At 51.6% G+C, this 25,855-nt stretch overlaps 1 protein-coding gene across 1 annotated transcript in view; it reads right to left on the reverse strand.

Moving 5' to 3' along the window:
* bark (protein bark beetle) overlaps positions 1 to 24,662 on the reverse strand; it is an 87,907-nt gene extending 63,245 nt beyond the window's left edge. Inside the window, exon 1 of the mRNA XM_065438188.1 lies at positions 24,217 to 24,662. Coding sequence (XP_065294260.1) covers positions 24,217 to 24,462 — 246 coding nt within the window. The 5' untranslated portion in view covers positions 24,463 to 24,662. The remainder of the gene's footprint in view (positions 1 to 24,216) is intronic.
* Positions 24,663 to 25,855: the final 1,193 nt, after the last annotated feature.

Consider the following 25,855-nt stretch of genomic DNA (forward strand, 5'->3'; position numbering starts at 1 on the left):
CTTCACTGCACGTGCTATGCGCCGCAATTAGCGGGATTGTGGCACTGGCAAAAATGCTTTCATCGATCTCGATAATGTTCTTGACAACGTCGTATCCAACAATTCTGGATCCGCATTCACCTGATAATTCGTGCGCTACAGCGTCTCTCAGAACGGGCGCCTGCCGTGGGGTCCGTATACTTCGTGACGAATCACTTCATTTTCCTTTTCGTTTTGCCCTTCGTCGTTGGCTCGGACGCCGCCGCGCCGCCGTTATAGCCGGGATCGCCCAGTCGACATTCGCCCAGTAATGATAAATGGCTACAAAATACGGGCCCAGCGCAGCGTTACGCGCAGACTAAAAACACGCCACGAAATGAAGTACCAGCTGGGGCAGTATTCTGCAACGATCAATTTCGTTTGCCAATATTCTTCTCGTTCTATCGTCATCGGCTCGGACGCCTTGGCGACACCGTTATATTCGGGATCGGCCCCTCGGTGCTTCGAATGGAAACTGAAACAGATCGCCACAAAACAAGGCCACTGGCCCGGCTATTCGGGCCGAATTCAACATGCAGGTAAGACGACCACAACGGCTATTAAAAATATAGGCGCCTACACATCGTGATAGCGAACATACAATTGGCGAGGGCCGGCGAAATCACGAACAGTTCTTACGCGCTAAAATATTTGCGAACGAGGGCTCGTTATATTCACGTGGCACTTAGTACGGGCGCTGGCCAATCGCAATGGCGAACACAATATTAGCGAAAGGCTGCCGGTCAATCGCTAAAAAGTTCTTGCGAACGAACCGCTCACGCGAACTCGGCCCTCGACCCCCCGATTCGAACCACGGGCCAAGTCCCGCTCACTGCGCACTCCGCGAACGCACTCCACGGGGCCCGCGCGCGGTTCAGGGAGCAGCGAACGGAACCTTGGTCGCGCGCGCGCGCTGCCGGAAGCGGCTCGGAATAAGCGCGCCCGTATAGGCAGCCATGCGTGCCACGCTCGAGCGTGTGAATGGGCGCGCAGAATCACGCTCGGCGAGTCGCCCCAATGACGCCGCCGCCCAGCGTGTGCCTGTAGTACACTAACGGGGCGCCATAGTGAACCGAAACAAGAGCGACCGTTGAACGGATCGCCATTATTTGCCGAACAAATGACCCGCCACGCGTATCTGATGCGGTCCTTCGGGGAAAATGAAAGGGCGAGCGCGGACTGGCTCTTCCTCTTCCGCGAACTGTGGTGGCAGTGCGCGAGACGATACGAGCGCTGGGCGACAAAACAAACTACGCGCGCGTGAGTGTGCGCGTGTGCCTATATATATGTGATAATGAGAGAGCAAGAAGACGGGATGACATAGAAATAACGTATTAATAGGAAGTGCACAAAGGTTGACATAAGTCCTCCAGAGGGGGCATGCCAGCTGGTTCAGCGAAAAAAAAAAAATGTTTCTTGATCTCATATGCATGCAGCGCTTGGAGCAGCGATAACGATGTCTTTCCCGGGCAACACATTATTAGCGGCGGCGTTCATTAGTAAATGTGTGGGAATCGCTAATTGACTAATCAGTAATATAATACTGAGTAATAACTTTTTTAATTAATAACTCGGGGCCGCTCGTTGCGACTGCGAAAGTGAAGCCGGTCATGTGATCAAGGTGTGTCCACCCAGTAGAATGATCAGACTACGGGGAGTTTCGGAAACAGCACGTGTTGTTGAGGAGAGACCTGAGAGAGCCCCCAAGCAGCTTAAATAGTGTACGCAAAAATAGCGTCAGTGCCAATGTACATTCGCGGGATTCCCAAACTACGCTTCGGCCCCAGGGTTCGTATTTGCAAAAACAAAAACAACAACAAAAGAAAGCAGTTTTGCCCGAAAGGCGGGTCACTGATAGCGATAGCAATTAATGCATCAAACAACTACACCAAGAATGGTTCGTCGTTTCATCGACCGTAAAACTGCAGCAAACGTTCACTCACTAGTTAAAATAACAAGCGCGGTGTCACGCGCCCACGGGCGAACATGAACAGATCTGACTCGATGACCGCAAACACTCGCTGTGACAACGCCGGCGCGCTGAAGAGCGGCAGCGAATTTACCTTCGTGCCGGCTCTCAATTCAATGCGGACTATATAGGCAAGGCGCGCGAGAACACAGGGCAAAGAAGGCCATTTCGGCTCGCCTAGAGCCTCCAAGGCATACGGTGCGCGCGGTCGGACTATAGAAGGGGAGACGCGCGCTAACCTGCCCCCCCCCCCCCCCGCACCTACAGCATACAGCGCACGGCCGCGATCTTATCGCACTTGGACTTTACACGGAATGTCACAGCGACGGCGGAAATTAACCTGGAGTGTCCATTTATTTGCTATCGCAATGAGAAGTGTTTGCGCTAGAACTGCTCGCAAAAGCCAGTCAACCGTGATGTTGGACTTATTAGCAAACAGTGCGGCCGACCCAGAGCCAAGAATACTTACGAACGAAAAGGTCTGTGGAACTCTGCCTCAGGGTCTGTATTCATGGAAACGTTCTTACGCTTAATCCGTTCGTAGCAGACGTCAGCCAATCGTGATGCCAGACATACTATTACTAGCGAAAGCGGCTGGCCAATGGCACTTGTATTCGCGGCCTTCTTTCGGGCTCCGAAAAACACTTTTATGTAGGACGCATCGCGAGCAACAGGAAGTTGTATCGGGGATTTTTCATGTCGCTCTACAATTTTCTCATTGACACTTTTCACCTGATAATAGCATTTGAGAAGTCGATTAATTAAGTAAGACTGATATCTAGTTAAGCGGAACGAAAAATAATAATGTGGGAATCTCCCAGCGACGGCAAACAACACTACCTTGGTTCTGTCCACATACGTGGCATTCGCATATATTTAAATTCTGGCTAAAGCTATGTGGGACACCCTGTATAAAGGTCCCATGTCGGAATAGGTCGGTGTGCAGCCGCCGACGATACACACGCGATGCGCTTTTTTTTTTTTTGCCAAAAACCGAGGATCTTGAAGCACTCGTCCCGCCGGGCGAGCGTTGTCAACCCGGGATACGACTGCTTTGTCAAGGCCGTCGGTCTGCGACGCGTCGCCGCTTTTCCGCGCCAGTTTCGACGAGATGGGGGTCGCTCGGCAAGAGAACGTCGACGCGCCGCGGGCTCGTTTCGTTTTCGAGTGATGAAGAAAGATGCTTCGTCGAACAATGCACGCGAAACTGGAACGCGTCCAGAGTCGGCGCCACCGCATAATGAGGAGAATTACCGTTCGCACAAGACGGGTCCCCGCCCGCCGCTCGCAAACACGGCGGCGCGGTCACAGCCGACGGCGCACCGTCCCACTTTGTACGAGAATTAAGCCGGCAAGCGATCCGCGCTCGGGCGCGAGTTGCCCCACTGCTTCAGTAACACTCCGTGGCCGACAACAGCTGGTTCCAGAAACGCGGGCCGACGCGGCCGGAAACAGGCGCGCTGCACGAGTCCGTCTGGTTCGCGCGCGGACCCGGCCGTCATGGCGCGCAACACTTGGAACTTCACGCCTGCCAATGTTCCACACCCAGCAGGTCTGACAAAGAAAAAACAACAACAAATTTGCTTGATATGTGACCTTCCCTCTCTCTCTCTCTCTCTCTTTGCTTGAGTTTGGGCAGCTCCGTGAGACCGCTATATAGGTACGCATAGAAATAATTCACACTAGCCGAAATGGGGAGCGAATAGCCAGGATTGACGACGGAGGACGCCAACAGGAAAACGAGACATAAGGACACAGTACCGCGTGTGTCCCTATTTGCACTTTCGATTTTCTATAGCGAGCTCAATAGCCTGCTGGATTTAAAAAAAAAAAAAAAACCAGGCCCGAACACGTCTACTATACGCCGGGTGCTTCTGTGACGATCGACTATATATAGTCGATCGTCATATAGTCGAATGTATATAGTCGATATAGTCGAATAACTATTATAATAGTTCTTATAAAAGCAGCAAATTCGACGGGCTTTGCTAGTTTTTTGTTGGCCGAGGCTCACAACATGGGCGGGCAAAATGAAAATCTCCGGTGAATCCTTTAGCAGATCAATTTACTAAGATTCGCCGATTAACTTTATTATTAATGTTAGGCCGCCGATGGCGATTGGACGTTTGTAGATAATGATGAGCTCGTAACAAATCAGTTTTAAAACGTATGAAAACATTCTTCACAGATGTATGCCAATCTGACAAGCTAATAAACTAACATTCTCCATGGCTAACACTATCGTAACGTACTTGAACCAAACGCTGCCATCATTATAACGGCCGCTCAGAGCAACGATGTCGCACATGCTCACGTATCCCCTTCAATCCTAAAATGCATGGTGCAGCATGTAAATAGGGCGTTTGTGCACACACACAAGCACACACATATACATAAACACACGCGCGCGCGTCTGCTGACGAATGCAAGCTGCATGCATGCTGTTTGAGCCTCTGCCCAAGCGTTCGCAGGAGCGCATTAATTGGGTGGCACTGGAGTTCCGGCGTCGCTGGATTCCAGGGGAACTGGAGAACATTGTCAAGCTCATGTCTCAAAAAGCATCGGTGAGTGGGATGTTCATAACAGCTGTTCGGAGTACTGAGTTGAGGGAATGAGTGAATTCTTTTATTCAGAAAAGTGAGGACCGAAGGTCGCAAGGAGAGGTAGACACCTACTAAATCGGGCGAGCCAGGCCGCTAGCAACGCCGAAGTGGGCTAACGTTACTAGGTGATCGGGGTTTTATATAATGTCGTTCTGTAAGGCTTCGAATACAGGCGATGTAGAAAATAGTGTTGTCGTCTCGATAAATATTGGAAGTGGGACAGTGTAAAATGAGATGGAGTAAGTTGGCTTGCATATACGGAGTGCATGGCAGAAGGTGCATATTCGGGGGGCAGAGGCGTCACAATGCCCTTCTTCCGAGGGAATCACAGAGGCTGTGTTTCATTGTCTTCCTTCCCGCCGCAGCATGGAACACTCAAAACCGAGTTGCGACTCTATACACATAGCATGGCAGCGTATTAAGAGCGCATACCGCGAGAGTTTACGTACATGGTGTCATGGCACCATGAGCGCTTTGTCTAATTTAGGTGCCCGATTTCGTCCCCACTGAATCATTTCGCAGCCTCGCCGCTCAAGAGACAGGGCAGACGGGAGTGTAAGTATACAGTAGAGAGGCCGGGGAACGCATGCAGCAGCTCTAGGGACAAGCCCTGTTACGGTTGGCGTGTAGCACCCTGTGCAAAAAGGATGATCGACCACTATGCCTCATCGAAACGAAGGGTGAATTCCCAATCTGTTGTGGTTGTCGCGGGGGGTTGCCAGTCTGGCTGGCGCCCCGCAGTGCTTACAGGTCCCTTTGTGTGTGTGCGACTTTAGAGGGACCCTTTCCTCGAACTGTCAAGCTCTACAGGAGAACTTCCGCAAACCAACGTCGCCTAGAAGAAAGGATCAAGTCACGACGAGGACTTACAACGTCAACTGGGAGAATGGATCAATCGCCCATCCACAACCAGACACCCTTTCCACGAGCTGTCAACACTTCCCGCGAACGAAACAAACCCCGCGGGTCCGTTTCGTTTGCGACCCCTGCGGAAGCAAGACCGTACCACCTCTCCTTGGAGCTTGGATCAGCAGCTCCATCCTCGACCAGGCACCAGGGTTGCCACCTGCGGAGGCGGGGCCGTGCAAGCTCATCGTGGAGGAGTGATCAGCTGCCCATTCACAATCACACTCAGTGCCTGTCACGTGATGTTGACGTGAGCAAGATCCCGCCTAAGACTTTAGTGGGCCTACTTAAAGAGCCCCGCAATGTACTTTTTGACTTGACTTCATTCTCTCCTTCTTATCTTTCACCTACCATTGAATAAACCGTGCAAGTTTCGCACCAGAAATCGTCTCGTCCCTGCCTGATCGCCATGGTCTACCGAACGCCTGCATCCTGCGGACAACGCCACGCTACCCAACAGTAAACGTCGGTGGAGCTACGAGAAACAGGGGTCGCAACAACTTATCGGCAGCGGTGGGGTACGCTACCCTGGAGAACGCAACAGCCCGTTATGCACGAGCAATCGTGCACCGAAATGCACTTGGCTACCGCCGCTAGGTCCTTCCGGCGAGTCGCGAGCGGGCAGTTTCTCCGCGCAAACGAGCCGCCGGTCGCGTATAGAAAAAAAAAAGGACCGGGGAAAAAGGAAACGGTTGCTGCGTGCCGCGTATATAGTATGTGCTTCCATTCTGGCGTTCACTAATCGCCCTCGGCTCGTCTCCGCCAAAGAGTCCGGCCGAAGGGAGCTCACGAGGAACGCCGCTCTTCACCGTGGGTGTATGTAGTGCGCGTTCTTCCTGCTCCCAATGAGAACGCGGCCAAGTGAGCAGATAAGCGGGTGCCGCGGACTGACCGCGCACTCGGCAAGAATGGGCTTGGTGCCACAATGCACATGGCGCTGTTCCACCGCCCGAACGGTCTTCGCAAACTCCTCAAAAAACGCCACCCGGAAATGCTCTCCAGCAGCTTAGCAAAGTGACGAGGCCGAAATGCACTGTGCGCTCATTGTGCGACCCGCCGGGCGCTTATCCGACTGCCAGTCACGCCGCGGCCGGCCGTCGCCAACAAAGAACCGTGACTCCCCGACAAGCTCTCCGTCGCGCAAACTTCACGTCGGCCGGCCGCCGGCGGGGTTGGCAGCGCGATATCGGGGACCCCCCGCTCCTGCTCGTGCACGACTTCAGCAAACACGCGACGACACCGCCTTCTTTCATAAAGCGCAAAGAAGGCCCGCGACCGCGTGTGCGGTTTCTGGGCAGGTCGTGCGTGCGTAGCCGTTAACGCAGGAGCACTGCGCCACCGCCCCTTTTGCCCTCGCGTTTCACAAAAAAAAGCAGAGCGATCACTCGAGAGACTGCACGGACAACGCAGACCCAAGGGACGCAGCCCGCTGAGTCTCGATGCTCACTGCTCAAAGCAGTAATGTCATAGCAAGCCCATTGTGAACGCGCGCGTATAGTAGTAAGAATAAATTCGAAATGCTGCAGGCTTTAAATAATTCTCATGGGCATGCTGAAAAATAGGCGGATAAGATATTTCATAGAGACAGTCGTAACAACTACAGATGAGATTTTTTTTTCTTCTTTTATGTCAAGGCAACGGGGTATACCAATTAAATAAGATGCGCTGACTCAAGGCTCAGTGAAGCGCGGCTTCCAACGCAGTCAGTCGTTCTCAGCGTTCTCCTGACAAATAAAACGCAGCCCTTAGACGCCAGTCTACAGGTCTTAGATGTCAGTCAAAGAAACTTCGTCACGCCGCTGTCGTGGTCGTCGGTGGTCTTGAGTGTGAGGCACGAGCGTCCCAGAGGACCTTTCGGGGTGCGCCAGCCTGGACTTGCGATAAGGGCTGCTCCAAGTCGGGCAGCTGTGATTTGTTGTCTGGGAGGGCGTCGATGCAGTTGCCCAATACCAGGAGCGACAATTTGATCTTGGTCCCCCAGATGCGGTTCCTGATGTTTCTGCTGACCGCAGCGGTGTGCTCCGAATCTGGCAAGTCGACAAAACTCTTCTTTGGCACTCGTATGCCTTTTGGCCTGCCCATCACGGTCCAAGTGAGAGTGACGTAAACCTGAAAGATGGCGTGCGATCGTGAGGACTCGGCGTAAGTATCGGTGACGCACTGTGCCCGCCTGTTGTTGCCTTTCAGGAGGAGGTCCAGCAGGGCGCCTGCCTTTTTCAACCTTGTGGCGTCCCGGACCGCATCGCTGCAGGCGTCGAAGTAGACGACCGTGACCTTGTACGACTGGCCCGTGGACCGAAGCCTGCCGGCGCGCTGGTACAGTTCCTTGGTCGTGAGGGAGACCAACTCCGGGGTCCTCAGCCTGCATGGTGACAGTTCTGCCGGCACCGGCCGCTGCCCCGGAGTAGCTGCAACCTTTGAACTGCGCCGTCAGCATGTCCTTGGTGGTGTGCTCGAACACGTCGGCGTCGCCCTTTGTTTCGTCAAGGACCTGGACGAACACGAAGCTCTGGTCCTTGTCGGGCAAGACGACGCCTCCGTGAGCTTGCTGCCCCTGAAAGTAGAATGGCTCTGCCTCGGCCTTGGTGTTAGAACACGAGGCACCGGTGGTCCACAAGGCGACCAACGCTGACGGCGTCTGCAGCGGGCGCACGCGCACTGCTGCGTTCAACTGTCCAGCCCCCGGCAGTCGGCGAGGCTTGGGGGCCGAAGGCGCGCGTAGCCTCGTTGGAACGCGCCTCTTTCGGTTCGGCGCCCGTCGTGGATGTCACGAGACTGTGACACAGGCGTACTGCAGCAGCCGACGTGCGTCTGTGCAGTACTTGGACGGAGACCGGTTGGCTGGACGTGCAACCGATCCAGCAACTGTTCTTCTTCTGCTTCTTCTTCTTCTTCGCGAGCTCCTGGCGCGTTCCCACGTGAGAGGTTGGCCGAAGGTTGTTTTACAGCTTCCGCTGTTAAAAGGGACTGACAACCGATTTTGAAGACCTAGGGCCGAACTCACAAAGCTTTTCGTTCGTAAGTGATCTTTATCATTGGCTGATGGCCTTCGTTAATAATATGTCTCACATCGCTATTGGCTGGCACGAACGCTTTTAGCGTAGGAACGTTTTTGCGAATCGGGGGCTTTTTTTTTTATGGCGCAACTGAAAGGTCACCCTCGGTATAGTGTTTACACGTGCAGCGGTTACTTCCAAAAGCACGTGGATATTTTGTAACCTGCATTTTTCGATCTGAGCAGCCTCCAAGAAAAGTAAGAGTCCCTCCTCCAGTAACACTGACAAGTGAGAGCGATGTCGATAGCCCGCCTCGCAAATTGTGAAAGCCGCGCATCGTTCTGTTTTCACAGGAGTGAATGTAACTATGGTTAACCACCTACATTTGTTTACCTTTTCAGCCACTTTTGAAAATAAAAAGCTGGTGCAATAAGGTTGCGTTGTTGTACAGACCTTTCTCATATTTGTACCACGTTTTTTCCCCAAGTACACGCCTATACGTCATGACTGGCTGGCCCCCCGTCGTCGTTCTGTCGATAGAGGAACCAAGCCAATTCATCGAAAACGAAGGCGAAGGCAGCGCCACTTTTCTAATCACTCCAAATGAAGGCCTATGTGCACATGCTAAGTTAGAAAGCTCTTTTAACAGAAAAAAGTGTACTGCATTTCAATACTAATAAAAAAAAAACAGGAACCGCGTACACTAACGGAAGGTCACGTGATAGGCCTCTTGTGCATCTTCATATATTTGCCGCGTGGGGCACCAAATGTCATTTTTCGCGACCTTTAGTGAAGAATAATAAAAATCAACGTTTAATCAGAAAAACACGGCACGCTTTAGCCACTACGATAGACAATCTTTTCATCAGCAGGATTGTCTCGATTCATGTTCTGAGCGGCTGTCTGTCCCTTTAAAAGCTGCTGAACGCCTTACGCATGCAGTTGTCTTGCGTCCTTCATCCTTCGTCTGGTATTCGGTGCGCGGCAGGGGAGATTTCTGAAGGAATCTGCATAGGCAAGTGAACAGAGGTAGCGGGCTGAAACTGCAGATTGTTGAGCCCGTGTAGATCTCAGCGAGACCCTTAAAGTGTGTCTGATAAAATTTTGAAGCCCGTAATTTATAAATTCGAAAGCAACCTTAGAATCACTGCGGGCTCACATGGTTGAACATTACCTTCTGTGGATATCCCAACCCATTGGTGCCAACGGAGATTTTGTTTCTAAACGTGTTCATATAAATAATCCTCGCAGGCAGGACAGCAGATCGAGGTTTCAGTTTGAAACTTCGCAGGTTGTGATGAGGCTTAAGTGAGCGTATATTTTATACAGTCAGACAACCGAGATAGAGCTCGCTGAAATATGAACAAACGTAATTATTTACCAAAGCTGCAAATAATGTTGGTATATAGAGCAAGCGAGTACCGAGGCAGCGGGTGGAGAACCTTGTCAATGTTTCTAACGGTCTTCAGGTATAATGTAGCAGATTTGAGTGCACTCTGTGAAGACTGCATTTAGAAATATTTGCAGGCTTTCATAGTTTCTCCCTGAGCAGATGAAGTTCTTGATGTATGCCTATGCTAAGCGTTTGCACATATCTAGTCAAAGATATGGAAAAAGGGTCAAGACCGGGTCAAGATATCTAAAAATGAAACAAAAATGCAAATTTCTATGCCTCACAGGATATAAGCTTAATTGCCACACCTACCAGAATCAACTATAAGCTTAACTTACATTATATATAATATACATTATATAATATATATAATTATATATATGAAAAGGAAACAAATAAATTAGCGTCCCACGAGGTATACCTTATTGCCAAGCTGATAATAATATTCAAGTGTACATAAACTTCCATATATATATATATATATTTATATATCACTATACAAATGTCGTTTAATGTATCACCCAATTCAGACGCCCCAAATGAAAGAATACGAAGTTCGAGGAAAGAAAATCGCGCTTGTTGAAAAAACACCTTCAGAGAGCGACGGTACATAAATAGAAGATGTTGGTAATAAAGGGCACAAAAAAAATGTTCGATTAATTCTGCCACATTTAGGAGGCTACATCGAGATAGAAGATCTGCTCTCCAAGCACGTCACCTTTTTCCTCGGTGCCATCCCCTCTGTACCTGCTACAATATGCACACCCCCACTGTTAACTGCAGAGCGAGCCATTCCCCCCCCCCCCCCCCCCTTCATCCTCTTCGATCGGCTGAAAATTAAAAAAAAAAAAACTTCTGCAGCGACGTTTTATAGAAGTGAGGCCGGCACCCCCGGCGTTTTTCTGCCCAGCAGCGTGTGGACCGTCGCCACCGCTCTCACTGCGAGCTCAGCGGGTTGTGCAAGTTGCGTGCCCGCGGCAGCATTACACCGCGTGCGCCGTTTCGGACCCCGCACGTCAGCCTGCCGGATCTGCGGCTTGGCGACCACACCAGGTGCAAGCGAAGCGTCGCTCACGCGTAGCCGCCCCCCGAGGCACGTTACAACAGCCCGTGGCTACATAAGCTGCTAGTGGCGAATCCCGTACACGCTTCCTTTCAGCTTAGACGCCTCTCACCGCGTTTCGCTCGCTGAAGTATATCCCAGTTTATGACGATCGCCCTTCAGTCGTTCGTTACACTGCGATTCCCAGGCTGCTGTAGTATGTTATAGGATCATACGCTGGGTGAATTATGCAGAGCTCTGACGTTGAATTAACGAAGCTTTTCGTTCATAAACGGTGTTTGCCATTGGGCAGCCGTCTTCACTAATATGTCTGCAGCATCAGATTTGTCTGGAATTTTCTCTTACTTCTAGCGTAAGAGGTTCTTGTGACGAAAGGTCCTGTTTCATAACAAACAGGTTCAAAGCGGCGCGATCTGTTGTCTGACCGATAAAGTTGGTGCAGAAAGCACACACTGCTTGAAGTATTTTAACGTGGAGGCCTGGCAGGCGGTCGGGTATATAGAAAAGAGGCCGAATCAACAAAGCTCTTCGTTCGTAATTGTTCTTTGCGATTGGCTGCCCGCCATCTCTAATATTATGTCCAGCCTCAGGACTGGCTGGAATATTATCTTACGAACAATTCTAGCGTAAGACCTTTTCCTGTGAATATGGGCCTCGGGGCCGAATCAACAAAGCTCTTCGTTCGTAATTGTTCTTTGCGATTGGCTGCCCGCCATCTCTAATATTATGTCCAGCCTCAGGACTGGCTGGAATATTATCTTACGAACAATTCTAGCGTAAGACCTTTTCCTGTGAATATGGGCCTCGGGGCCGAATCAACAAAGCTCTTCGTTAATAAGTGCTCTTTGTCATTGGACGACCGCCTTCGCTAAAAAATATGTCCAGCATCCAGCATCAGGATGGCACGGCTGTAATTTTCCCTAGCGTAAGATGTTCCTGTGAATACAACTCTAGATGGTTCAAAATGCCTTTTTTCACCTGGCACGTCGCCGCGGATGTCGCGACACGACGTGAAGTCATCGCAGCGCCGTCTCACTCATCGTTGGTCGTCAGCGAGCTCTCCCAGCCGCGTGTTTGAACAGCGATAACGCGCTTAGCAACGCGTCCGTTTCCAGGGGCTCTCGCGTGGGCGCACGCCTTACGCACGCCTGTTACACACAGGGTCCCAGAGCCCGCGTTCCCTCCGTCGTCTCCTTGTCTGAGCAAACATACGACACGGTTTCGCCAGGCGCGCTCTTTTACTCGCATCGGCAGGGCGGAACGTTTGAACGAGTCGCAGTCCCCGCCGGCCAACTCGTGCACGTTTCAGCAGACGTGTCCTCCTTGCTAAAGCCAGCAGAACGAGTCGTTTCTGTGCACTAGCTGCGGAGTCGGCTGAGTGTCCCGAGGCGAAATACTCGTTGCAACGCGAACATTTGTTTTCCTCCTTGACGTTCATCATCACCATCACTAGCAGCAGCATCGAGATTAAGTCCACTGGTGCACAACGGAGTCTCCTAGTGCTCTCCAACTATGCATCACTTCCTATACTTAAGACTAACCGCGATCATCCAACAGCCCTGAGTATCTCCCAGTCTAATACCTCCATGTCATTCTCCGCGTGTTGCTTTATAGCGCGAAACACGGCCTTCCTAGGATCATTTCCAACCAGAACATCGTTTACCCGCGTTCGTTCTCTAATCTATGGATGCTGAGAGCAGTGAACGTATAACGTGCGTACGTAGTACATACGACTTGCGGAAAGTCCCCGAATTTATGTTTAAAATAATAAAACATACACAGTGCGAGCGCCACACGCACAACGTATCACGTAGAGAAGACAAATCGACTACGTTTCGAATTCTCATGCGTCCCCAACAGTCTGTTTACTATCGTATAACGTCCACAGCTTTTCGCGCAACACGCGGCGGACGACTGCAAGCGAACGGTTGCACAATCGTGTCCACAAGTGGGCTCGCGCGCACCGCTGACGTTGCGTAAAAGTGTAGCGCGCCCTCCGTCCGATGCGTGGGCCAGCCGAAGACGACAAAGGTCGCCGACGTGGCATGCCGAAGCGTCGTCGCTGAACTGCACGCTCCTCCCACCAAGCGCGCGGGACAATGCGCGGAACGGACGGGCGCCGCGCAACAAAAACCGCAGCGAACGAGCCGTCGAGGTGAAACACTGGCATCGTTTGCGGGGCGATCGAGTTGACCCGCCCGTTTCCCCGAGCGCGTCCCACTTTCGCCGCGGCGCTCGCTGCGGAGACCATCGCGAGGCCAGTCGGTGAGCGCCGCGCGGTTTTGCCGCATATACGTATACGCACCGTTTAGGATGCAGTGCGGGGGCGCCTGCAGACCCTGTCGGGTATACGCTTACACTGCACGCGGTCAGAAGTGGCACGTTTCACGAGAGCGGAGCGCCAGAGCGGATATGTCATAGACGTGAATGGCCCGCTCGGATGCGGAGAGACGCGTATAACAGGCGTATACAAGCGACGTGCCGCAACATCGCGTTCGTGTTGAGTGCCGTAGCCAGATCCCGCTTCCTCGGTGACACCTCGAACGTAAAAAAAAAGCCATTTTTTTTTAATGGCAGTTCAAATGCTGATTACGTAATCGATGTCGTTTCCTATATACACAGTGTCATCACGCGCTGGATGAATTAACGAACGCTCTCGCGCAGGCATGTGCTGCGAATGAATCCGCGCGACGTTGCAACGTCTCATCAATAACGCAGCCTACAGTCGCTTTAACATTGTTCGTTTTTAAGTTTATGCTGACAGTACACATGTACCGTTGACTGCTCGAATATACAAGCATCAGGCTGCGTGGCATAACAAGAAAAATAAAATATCTCGCAGTTCAGCGTCTAAATGTCCCAATGCTTTCACTGGAATATACCATAAACGACGCGGACTGTTACAGTCAACTTGTCTGCGGAAAATGCTCGTATAGCATTTCCGCAACTCAGCTTATGACTGCAGGTTTCGCATACACCTACTCATAAACGTTACGCTGAAGCGCCGTGCGAGAGCGCGCGCATGTATATACGACCGTCTCAAGTGCCTGTTAAGTATTATGAGCGGGGTGATGATTAGGACTGTTCTCGCGCAGTCTACGGCTAGAGCTATAATTATTCGCACCTTGGGCCGATGTCGAGAAGCTTCGCGAATACGCGGCAATAATTTGCGTGCGTAAATTTACCCGCGGAAAGTTGCTTCTTTTTTTGCCGATTGGTTCCCCACACCTTCTAGACTTCTAGAGGCGACCGCTCGCGCCGCTGACCATATACTATTGCGCTACACCTACAAGAAAGAAAAGTCACGTGCCTACGAAAGCAGCACACGGCCAGGCATCCGATCGACGCATCGGATATGCAAGTCAGGCGCGGGGATCGCGTATGGGTGTGTTCGTACAGTACATGCCAAGGCACGCCACGCAGCGAGAAAGGCGGCGACGCACGCATTGTCTCCATCCATCGAGTTCAGTCTCTTAGCTTTGTGAGCTGCGTACGGTTCTGTTCGGCACGCTACAGCTAAACAGGTGGATCATTTCATTCCTTTCTTTCAGAGTTTTTTTTTTTAATCTTGTTTTACTCGGGGAATTCAGAACTCGTTCCGAGAGGGAAAACGAGATCGGGAGCATACACGGCTAAAGGGTCCCACGCTGTTGTCGTAAGGCCCGATCGAACAACCGAGCTGCAGGCGGATGAGTGGTCGCATGGCGGAAGTGTGCAAATGAATGGACGCGCGTGGGAGGAGGAGGAAGAACGGCGGCGAGGATAGCGAGTGGTCCCACCTGCTTAGTCACTACTCTATTGTGCGTGGCACTCCGGACAGGATAAACCCAGCGGGACACGCAAGGACATGACGAATGGAGGCGTGGTAACTCTCTCGTTATAAACAAGCGCTGACGCATCAGCGGGCTGCAGCAGCTAGTCGCAACAACGCGTAGAAATTGTCATCTTCAAGAGCACGCGTTGGGTGCGAAAACGCGAAGCTCGAGAAAGGAGCGCGCGCTGTGTATGCTGCCGTGCTTCGCTCGCACGGGCTCAGTTAGGAAGTTTAACAAAGCAGGGCCGCTACCCCACTGTACACGAGGTCCTTACGTCCGGCCGGTGAATCTGCTTTGGCGCCGACGTCTTAATGAGTGTAACTGTAACACAAAATGCCGTGGGTGCAAAACCAAAACAGAGAGAGTATAGCAGGTGCGAAGACTTACATATTTAAGTCATATCATAAGAAGCCAACAAACGCTGACACCAAGGACAACATAGGGGAAATTACTGGTGCTTAATAAATGAAATAAAGAAACGATAAATTAAGGGAAATTAAAGTGGATGAAAAAACAACTTGCCGCAGGTGGGAACCGAACCCACAAGCTTCGCATTTCGCGTGCGATGCTTTACCAATTCAGCTACCTCGGCGCCGTTTTCACATCCACTTTCTTGGGTATTTATGTGTCCTAGTAGATCCCTGGGAGTGTTAGCCAGCGCCACCACTCACAGACCCTGGCGGCGGACGTGGAACGTCCTTTTTGCCGCAGGCGTCACGAGAACCTGATCTTTTTGGGTGAAGGCAACTGGTCAATAAACCCACATATGCTACCTGAAGGCATCAATGTTGCCGGATTCGAGACCCTCGTTATGTAACCCACAATGTAACCCCGAACCCACAACCTTCGCGAAATAGCGAAGGTTGTGGGTTCGGTTCCCACCTGCGGCAAGTTGTTTTTTCATCCACTTTAATTTCCATTAATTTATCGTTTCTTTATTTCATTTATTAAGCACAAGTAATTTTCCCTGTGTTGTCCTTGGTGTCAGTGTTTGTTGGCTTAATCTTATGATATGACTAATAAAAATCGGGCCCCTCGGTTAACCCCCTTTCTTCTCCTCCTCATCATCATCATCATAATCATCATCATCATCAGCCTGGTTACGCCCACTGCAGAACAAAGGCCTCTCCCATACTTCTTATACTTAATTTAAGGGCACTTTAAATATATTTTTCTCCCACCTTCCAACTCTCGGGTGATCCCTCACAGTGGGCATGCGCCGCGGGCCTCGAGGTCATTATCATCGCCACCAACGTACGCAACCAACGAGAAACTGGCCGCATTCGCAGCACAGCGTGTTCCATACTACGACGGTTATCGACTAAAATTGCTCTCGACAAAAGGGAGCCTCATGCGGACATCTACCCCCCGGACATGCCGAGCTGTGGTGGCCAACCGCACAGCTTCGATGCATGGGGGATCGAGAGCGGTCGTCCTGCACATGCACATCTGGGGGGTGTCGCGCGCACCCGGCGATTGTCGGCGCCGTCGACGCCTAGCACCGCGTGTGATGCAGATGACGCTCTCTTCTCCCTCGAGCGGCTTCGCATTACAAGCGCGCCGGAAGCCTTCCTTGCTTCCCGCAGCCTCGCCGCGCCCAACAACGCCGAAGGTGCGAGGGCGCGCGCAGCACATGGTCCGCAGCGGAGTCACCAGAAAAAGAAATCCGTCTATAGGGCGCAGACTTTCATTTCGACCCTCGTCTACGGGTAGTTGAGCTATGTTGCGAAACATCGTGGTATAAAAGAACGACAAACACATACACGTGTTTCCTTTTTCTTTTTTTTATCTGGACAGTAATGATCATACGACTGAAACGCGCTCATGCTGACAATTTCAGGGAATACTGCATGGTGGTTTTATAATTCGCGTTCAATGCACAGGTAACGTGGCCATTTGTTCGAACTCGTCGTTCTGTGGCCACGGCGACAAAAATATCCGCAATCTGCTTGCATATAGCCGGCGAACTACAGCAGACAGGAAAACACGAAAGACGCGAGGCAACGCTGCCAAATGGAGACGACGTACTTCTCGCCATTTCATGCATGCACGCAAGCAACTTACACGAGGGCTTCACGCACGTATACGGTACAATAACGCGAAACTGTTGAAACTATAAAGATAGAAATAAAAAAAAACATAAACGCGAGATCTTCACGCCAAGAGGGGAATGCACTGTATCATACGCAGCCATCATGGTCTGTGTATATACAGTATTGGCTGCGACTAAAGCGGTAACCACACGAGCGCTTCAACCGCGCGTCAGCAGGCGTCTTCACGAGCCTATGCGTCTGCCGGAAGCGGTCTACGATCGGGGAGAAATGCATAGACGAAGATTGATCACTGGGCGCGGATACCTCCCTCCAAGAGTGCAAAGAAAAAAAAATATATCGGGACGAGGATCTCGGGGCTTCCGCAACACATATTCGCGTTATAACAATGCAGTCGCGGCGCAGCGTGTATAGTATAGCGCGCAAACGCGTGGGAAGGCGTGACGACGCACTCGTGTGGTTGGCCCGTCACAAATCCGCTCATGGACCCTGCCGAGCGAATGCACCGGCGCAGTCAATATATGTCTAGATTTGAAGCGAAATTCGTCTGGTCAGGTATAATAAGGTCAAAGATGAAATTGCGGTCACTGAGCAGACACACTTCGCCGCCCACACGGACTCCCCGATCGCCAAGGCGGAGAAGAGCCCGAGAAGAGCCACGATGTTAAGCCACAATGCGTGCATAGATCCCACCCCTTTCAGACAAATCTATGTGTAAGACCCGGACGCTTCAACGACAGAGACAGCTAGCGAAAGCATCTTAAGGAACGTCCTTAAGCAAGCGAGTTCCGAGTGAAATTCAGAACTCGCTCACTCCTTTTCGTGGCGCTTCGTCTGCTGGGGTGCGACTGTAGTTTCAACGACCGACAGAAAAGCGAGCCAGGAATCCGGGTTTTTCCCGAGCAGGAAGGAGTGTGCTCGGTCTGGCATAAGGCCGGCGCGGTACAAAAACGCCGCCACTCTATACGACACGTGATTTGCATGCTCAAGTTTCTGAAGTGAATTGTAAATCCGAAGCTGGTGGAAACAACGTTCATGCTGCAATCGACAGATGCGTATGAAATGAAAGGACGAATGTAGTCGTTTATCCCGATTTACACCGAGTCTAGCGCTTCCCTTTCCCTTCCACGCTTCGCACCATGCACAACACGATCGCGCGCTGTTGCGTTTTGTCTCCAACGAAGTGTGTAACAGAGCAGCCCGAAGCACGTTGCCTAACCCCACAGTGGAAGAAAAGAAAAAAACGGCAATATCAGCTCAATGCATGAACCAGAAAGATTGAATGCCAGGCAGGGTTCATGAAAGTCGTGCAAAAGAAGAAAGAAAAAGAAAAACAGGAAAAGCATCCCAACCATATGGAGAAAGAATGCCTCGTCGTGAGTCGAGTTCCTGACCTTCGACGCAATCCGGGTGCTCCGGTCGAGTTTCTGACATGCTTGCCCCGTATACTGTAGAGCGGCCCGACTGCAGTGCGTGGCAGGCCAGCAGACGGGCAGCGGCCGCGAGCGTATACGCGCGGTCCGACCGCGATTCGGTCACGGGGCCTTTGTGGAAACGTTCGCAACGCCTGGCTCCGTCGTGACTGAGTGCGGCACCGGACGAGGGCGGCCGAAGACGCCAAAAAAGAATCGCGCCGGCGGATGACCCACACACACACACACGAACGCGCGTCCGATCGTGTCCGGGCGCCCAAAGAAGCCATGCGCGCGCGCGCCACGTGGCCGCGTTTATAGGACGGAGCGCTGCTGCGCTGTATGACGGGGGCGAAATCAGAAGCGACTCGATCGAGGAGTAGTCACCTCTGGGTTCCGGATACGTCGACGGCGTTCCGTCTCAGACGGCGTTCCGTCTCAGACGGCGGTGTATATGTGGCTCCGTGGTAGAATATGTAGTGTCATGGCGCGGCTCCGTCTTCGCCAGAAGACACGTAAATCAGATAATGTTGCGACATGGTTTTGTGGTGTATGCTGTATACATACTATTCGAGGGGCAACACTAAATAAAGAAAAAGAAAGAAAGAAAGAAAGAAAGAAAGAAAGAAAGAAAGAAAGAAAGAAAGAAAGAAAGAAAGAAAGAAAGAAAGAAAGAAAGAAATTATCGTGTTGTCTTCGTGTTTAGGTTCGACCATCGCATCTGGTTCCATACTGCATACATATACATATATGCAGCATTGCTGTTGAAAAAATAGCCCTCCTTTTAAACCGATCTTCCAAGTCGGACTCAAAGGCAATAATTATTTTTGGTGCCTGAAACTATACAGTCTAGTTATATTGTGGTGGCAATGCTGCTGCAAACGCATGCTCCGATATACGACGACGGGTACACGTACGCGCAGGCGACACGTGTTGGGTCTCTCGTTCGAAAGAGCTAGGCGCGCCTAACTTAACATTAGGGGAACCACGAGCTATAGGGTAGCACGGAAAGGCAGAGGAGTTGACAGGGCAAGGTGGTCACGAGCGTTTCGTGTTCGCCGAGCGCCAACCGAGGAGTGCTGTGCCACTATCCAGGCGCATACGTGCGTTCGCATTCTGATCAGCTATAGGGCCGCCCTGGCGTTTCAAACTTGCACGGCTTCCCAAGTGGTTCCTTCTTGGCAGCATACGCGTCCACGTTGCATGCTCGGCTGCTTCTGCCAAGCATTCTCGCTGACTGCGCCCGGCCTGGCGAAGAAAGCGCAGCCTCGACTGACTATGTGCAGCGCGAGCACAAGAACGCGTCTTCGCCATCGCAATTACGAAAGCCCAGGAAAAGGGTGGCGGGCGAGAAGCTGGAGCACGTCTTCCGTTTCGTTTTGGCAGGGCACCCTCACCGTAAGGCGAGGCGCTTGCCTTCGGCTTCGACAGACAATACTCCAGTGTAAGACATTACAAAAATGACCGAAGTCAAGCCTGCAAGTATACGACGCGCAATCGGCACTTATCTGTGCGCTTGTGACTGTTCACAATTCCGGTCAGACCAGCAGGGAGAGAGGAAAATAGGAGACGCTATCTTTGCTGAGTGCCTTGACAGGGCGCATATAACGCGGCATGCATTCGTCGCACACCCGTGTCGTATATAGCGCGCGTCTTACCCTCTGCTTTTCTCCGTCGAGCATGCAGTATTTTTATATAGACGACGGCACTTGCTCTGCAGTGTACAGTAAACTGTCCTAGTCGAAGGAAGCTTGCCAATAACGGCGGAAAATATTTCACCGAGCAAATGTACACACGCATACCCAGCTCGCAAAATCAGCGTGTTTGTTTCATTCAACAATTTAGCCGCAATAAATGTGACATATAGCAATCCCGAATGCGCCTATCCCAGCGTCGAGAAAAGTACACCATCACGGAAATGTTAGTAGCAAACAGAAAACAAAGGTAGTTTGAACAGTCTAATTAGCGCTGCTTGTGGCAAACACAACTTCCCCTGTTCCCGCGCTAAATGTTAGTATCGACAATGCATGTTAGTCAAGGCTTGCGGACTAACGCGTTAACATGCAGGCAGTGTACGCGCGGCGCACACCCGGTAATTAAACGAAACGGGTTCGGCGCAATCGCGCATGCGCATAGGAAACAGACGGTGCGAACGAACAGGGCCAACAGCTCGGTAAGGGCTCTGCGCGGTCTGCCGGAACTGAACGCCCAACTTGCCGTTACACGGCCGGCGTCGAAAGTATGCACCGCCACCCAGATGTCCTCGATATACTCCCTTTCGCGACGGTTTCCACAACGAAATGTCATTTCATCCGCGGTACATACAACGAAGAAAAGTACACAGACGGCTGTGTTTGTCAACGAGCGTTCGTGAGTCAACACGTGCATTGCGTCTCATAAACCTATACGTTGAGGAATGCGTATATCATTGAAAGGGCCCGGTGGCCGTACTGGACTCTTCGTTTTTTTCATTCTGCTCACACTTCCTCATTGCCTTGCGAACTGCCACGCCGCTATTATATTCGCGATCGGCCAGCAAGCACGACGGATGATCAAGAATAGTTAGAACAGAAAGAGAAGAAATCGTTACGACATGCCGCCCCTGGGGTCTTATTTTGCAAGTTATTTTCACTTTACACTCTTTCTAACCTTTTGTCCTATATATAGGTTCCCACGAAGTCACACCACTGCTATCGCCGGTATCGACAACTAGGCGGTACGGATGATAAGAAATGAAGTGAATCGAAGGAAATTTTATCCTTTCAATATATGGCGCCTGTATAGTACATCCAGTATATCCTTTCTTTCGTCCACAAAAAAAGGGTGTAAACTTAGGCCATGCAGTTTCCACGTGTCAGGCGCATAGCTGAGCTTACTCATGATGAGAAATCTAGGCCTCAGTAAAGATCGCATGCATTTGCCGTTGTTGGCTTGGTTGGTGTTTGCGTGTGGCCACGAAATGCACGAGGCCAGCAGGGATTACGGGTGTGCCGAGTGCACGAACCACAGTCACGCGGCATCGCGCCTACACTCTTAAAACCTGTTGCACCCTTTGGGGTGTAAATTTGTCCCACAACAATAATCGTCATCTGCCTTGCTTGCGTTTCCTTTCCTGAAAACCCGGCGCTCGCTACTTTCCTGTCGAGAATGCTGCGTCACACTGATAACGCGCATGCCGTTCGTGACTGGGAAGTACCGGGCTCGCCGCGTTAGAGAAAGGAAACGCGGGCAAGACGGATGACGATTATTGTTGTGAGACAAGATAAGCCCCAAAGGGTGTAAATTTTTCTAAGGGTGTACACTCTTACACTCTAAAAAATTTACACCCTTTGGGGTGTATATCTGCCACACAACGATAATCGTCATCTGCCTTGCTTGCGTTTCCTTTCTTGAAAACGCCGAGCCCGCTACTTTCCTGTCGGGAATGCTATGTCATGCTGATAACGCGCATGCCGTTCGTTACTGGGAAGTACCGGGCTCGCCGCGTTAAAGAAAGGAAATGCGGACAAGACAGATGACGATTATCGTTGTGTGGCAAAAGGGTGTAATTTTGCTTAAGAGTGTAGGACATCATTCATTGTTTTTGTAAGGGTGACATTAGAAGAGTAAATAAAAATTATCCAGGTCGAAAGGAGAAAGCTACAACATATGCATGTGGCAAATTAACTCTTCAGAAAACCCAAGGTACACTCTTAGAAAAATTTACACCCTTTGGGGCTTATCTTGTCCCACAATAATAATCGTCATCTGTCTTGCCCGCGTTTTCTTTCTTTAATGCTGCGAGCCCGGTACTTCCCAGTCACGAACGGCATGCGCATTATCAGTGTGACGCAGCATTCTCGACAGGAAAGTAGCCAGAGCCGAGTTTTCAAGAAAGGAAACGCCAGCAAGGCAGATGACGATTATTGTTGTGGGACAAATACACACCCCAAAGGTTGCAACCGTTTTAAGAGTGCGTCATCAGCGTGACATAGCGTTCTCGACAGGAAAGTAGCGGGCGCGGCGTTTTCAAGAAAGGAAGCGCAAGCAAGGCAGATGACGATTATCGTTGTGTGGCAGATATACACCCCGAAGGGTGTACCTTTTGTATAAGAGTGTATTCTTGTGGGACATACACCCCAAAGGGTGCAGCTGTTTTTGAGTGTAGTCGTTGGTTTGCGCACCAAACGGCGCTTATTAATGGCACGTTAACGTATTTCAATGCACCTTTCAGCTCTCTAAGTAGCTATCGCAGAGATAACTACCTGCCTCTATAGCCACACTGAGCTCAAGTTCACGATATTTGCAAGACAAATTCTGGAAGTGCACTGAATTTAAATTCCTGGCGCCAGAGCATCGCCCGAACGGCTCCAGCACGTCGCCATGGCGTCTGGTCAGCGTGCACGTGACGACGCCTCCAGGCTGTTTAGGACGAGCGGCGACCAAATGAAACAAAGCGAGCACAGCGGCGAGTCGCGGACAAGGCAACCGAGCGGGCAGCATGCACGGCCCTTGACAAGGAGCTGTTCGTGCAGCTGCAGCTTCGGGCTTTGGCGACGTCAAGGGGTCACGGCACGAACGTGTTTCCACCGGGGCCTGGGGCCCCGACAGCGATCAAGCAGCGGTGGTGGCGAGCGGCCGGGGCGCAGCCTATGGAGGGCAACGGGCTCCGAGGAAGCTCGCAGCTCCCCAAACCAGTTTGAGGCGCTCGCAGCTAGCGACAGCGCGGCGCGCCGCCCCTGCCTCCACGGTCAGGGCGGCAGCTAGTCTAGGAACGCCCCGTCCGATCGCTATTCCCGATCTTGGTGTATGAACGCTCATCCCAGCGCATCATCGCCCACCGAGCGTCGCCCTTGAGTTCCAGGACGGCCTGACGGCCGACACCTGGGCGACTCGGTGGCGAGCCACAGAGTGCAACAGTCTGCTTGCAACTGGGTGGGCGCACGATCGCGCCCACCTCGTTCCGCGCACACGTCTTGCACTCTACACGGAGTGCGCGATGCGCGGACTCCGCCTGGCGCCCTTGAAAAAAAGAGAAAGCACCGGAGTAACAGACAGCTACGACCACAGTGCGTTGCAGCATCCACAATACACATCATTCGGATACGTCGAACCCTTTTAGCCCAGAGCGACAGGTCACGTACGCGCAACTTGACACTGAACTCCTTCTGCGATAGCCCCTTGTTTACTCCGAGGTCATGCATTTGAACTGCAATCGCTCTACGTAAACAACGCATGCCGACCGGTTGTCGATGCACCAGCAGCACGAACGTTCAGGTCCCTGGTCTTCCTGGCTACTAGGAGCCAAGTTGCCAACCCGGTGGAAAAGAACGCACATGCGACACAACGATGAGATCACGCGCGCGTTTTGAGGAATTTACATTTCGTTGCTGCACCGCAAGCAATTTCTGGAAACGAGAGAGCAATACAAGAAAATAAAGCATTGATCTTTCATTCCTAGACGATGCGCTCTCCTACGTGTAAAACTCCACACGTGAAATTCCGCCGTTCGAATAGTTCCATACCAGGGCAGTTTTGTTCGTTTATCCTTACTCAACAGCCCTACGTCCTGCAAACATTCGCGTTCTGCTTCAGTTTGCAGCGGCGCGTGCACGTAACAGCCGTTGATCGCCTTGAATGAGTGACCAACCGCGCGCGCAAGAAAAAAGGTTTTTCGGAGCGACCGGTTAATCTCGCCAAGGTTGTAGTACTCGGGCACCGCAGCTAATAACTTCCCTCTCGAGAAGGAGCGCTCACCAGGCGTTCATTCCCGCAGGAAAGATAGTGACGCCGCAACGAAGGGAAACAGTTAAAGAAATAGAAAACCGAAACAACCCCAGAAGCAAGTGAGAAAGTTCAGGTCGAAGGAACGCGCGACCACGAGAGAACAGAGGTCCCTCGGCGGTTCGTTTCACGTGCGTGCCACACTGATAAGCTCCTATACTACTATCTCGGTGGCTCGCCAACGGAGACCTTGCGTGGAGCAGCGGCGAAGAAGGAAATTCGTATACCTGTGCTTTGAGTACTCCATTGACGACGATGCCCACGCCTGGTGCGAAGCGCAGCTCGACGCCGGGCTCGATGACCAGCTCACCGGAGTCTTCGACGACGATGTCGCGCGTCACTCGATGCGGGCTGCTTGATAAGTCGAACACCTGCCTGTCTCTGATCTCTACGGGACGGCCGCCGCCGAGCGAGAAGCCGTACATGAGCCAGCATAGCAGGACTGCCGACGCCCAGGTCGGACGGTACTTCATCGTCGCGAAGGGGCACTGACTTTTGTCCACCGTCTCAGATCATGCTTCGTAGGTGTGCTCAGTCTTCCGCTCGTCTGATCACGGGGTCTTCACATGCGGTCGCGAGCCTCCATCGCCGACACCGCCGCGCACGTTACACCGGTCGTCCCGTTCAAACTTCAAACTGGGAACCGACTTTCGGAATCGAGCCGACTGGCTGAGCCACCTGGGCGAGTGGAGGCGCTGGCGGCGGCGGCGCTGGCGTTGGCCTCTCAGCCGTGGATGAGAGGAGGACAGCTGAGGGCAGTGCTTGCGTCACAGCGGCATCGTTGCGCGTTCGGGCAACGGCGGCCGGCTATCCGAGCGCGGCTTCGGAGAAACGCGTGGAGGTGTGCGGCCAAACATCGCTACGCGTTAGGTTGCCGTGGGCGACCGATCGCAAATAGTAACAGAACTTCTTATTTTAGGAGACGAACCAAATCTAATTGCGGGGTTTAACGTTTAAAAGCAACGCACGGGCTATGAGAAGACATAGTGAGACGAGTTGCCAGCTGTTGTTCATTCACATGGAGGCGGTTTACAAGGAATCCTTTATAATGGTTTCCAGCAAGTACGGACGCGAGCACAAGTAAGTAGAAACGGACAGGACAACGCTTTGGGGAGGGGGGAGGGGGGAGGGGGGGGGTCCTGTCCAGCGTTGTCCTGTCTGTTCCTACTTACTTGTGTTTGCGTACGTACTTGCTGGAAACCATTATACGTTCACCCTGCACCAACTGGCCCAGCAAACTACTCACTGAAGGAATCCTTTCTTGCAGCACTTTAGATGTGAAGTAAAAGAGCAACAAAAATTGTGCACGTCCGATAAAACGGTACACGAACGGACAACGCGCGTGACAAGCAGCCGAACGACCAGACCCAAGAGCCGTTTAATTTTCACCTTCCCGTAAGTAGAGCAGTTGAAAAGGTGCATGGAATTTTTCACCGTTACATGAATGATTATGGGGTCCTTGAAACCTAGGAATCACCTCTCATTATACAGATCAAGAAATGTGCAGTACTCGCAATGCAACAACATTGTAGTTTTTTTTTTTTTCTCATGCCTGCCACGAAGATTGGAGGTCGTTGGCAGAAAAGGGGGGGACAGTGCGATATCCTGACAGTTTTTGTTGCGGTGACAGTACTGGCAATATTGCACAAATAGGGCTGGTGTGTCTGCCATCCTCATTTCCGCCACACTTCCGAAGCTATGAAAACATTTGAGTGTCTATGTGGTAATATCTCCAAGAAAGAAATTCCTTTTTTTTTTTTAAAGCCAGCCAGACATCTTATGACTACAGGCATAGGTAAAATTTAACGCTGTTTATGTGTCACTAATATGAAACCACTTTTCTTCTTTTCTTTTCTTGTTTTTTCT

The sequence above is a fragment of the Dermacentor albipictus genome, chromosome 1 (genome assembly GCF_038994185.2).
Source record: "Dermacentor albipictus isolate Rhodes 1998 colony chromosome 1, USDA_Dalb.pri_finalv2, whole genome shotgun sequence".
Taxonomy (NCBI): Eukaryota; Metazoa; Arthropoda; class Arachnida; order Ixodida; family Ixodidae; genus Dermacentor; species Dermacentor albipictus.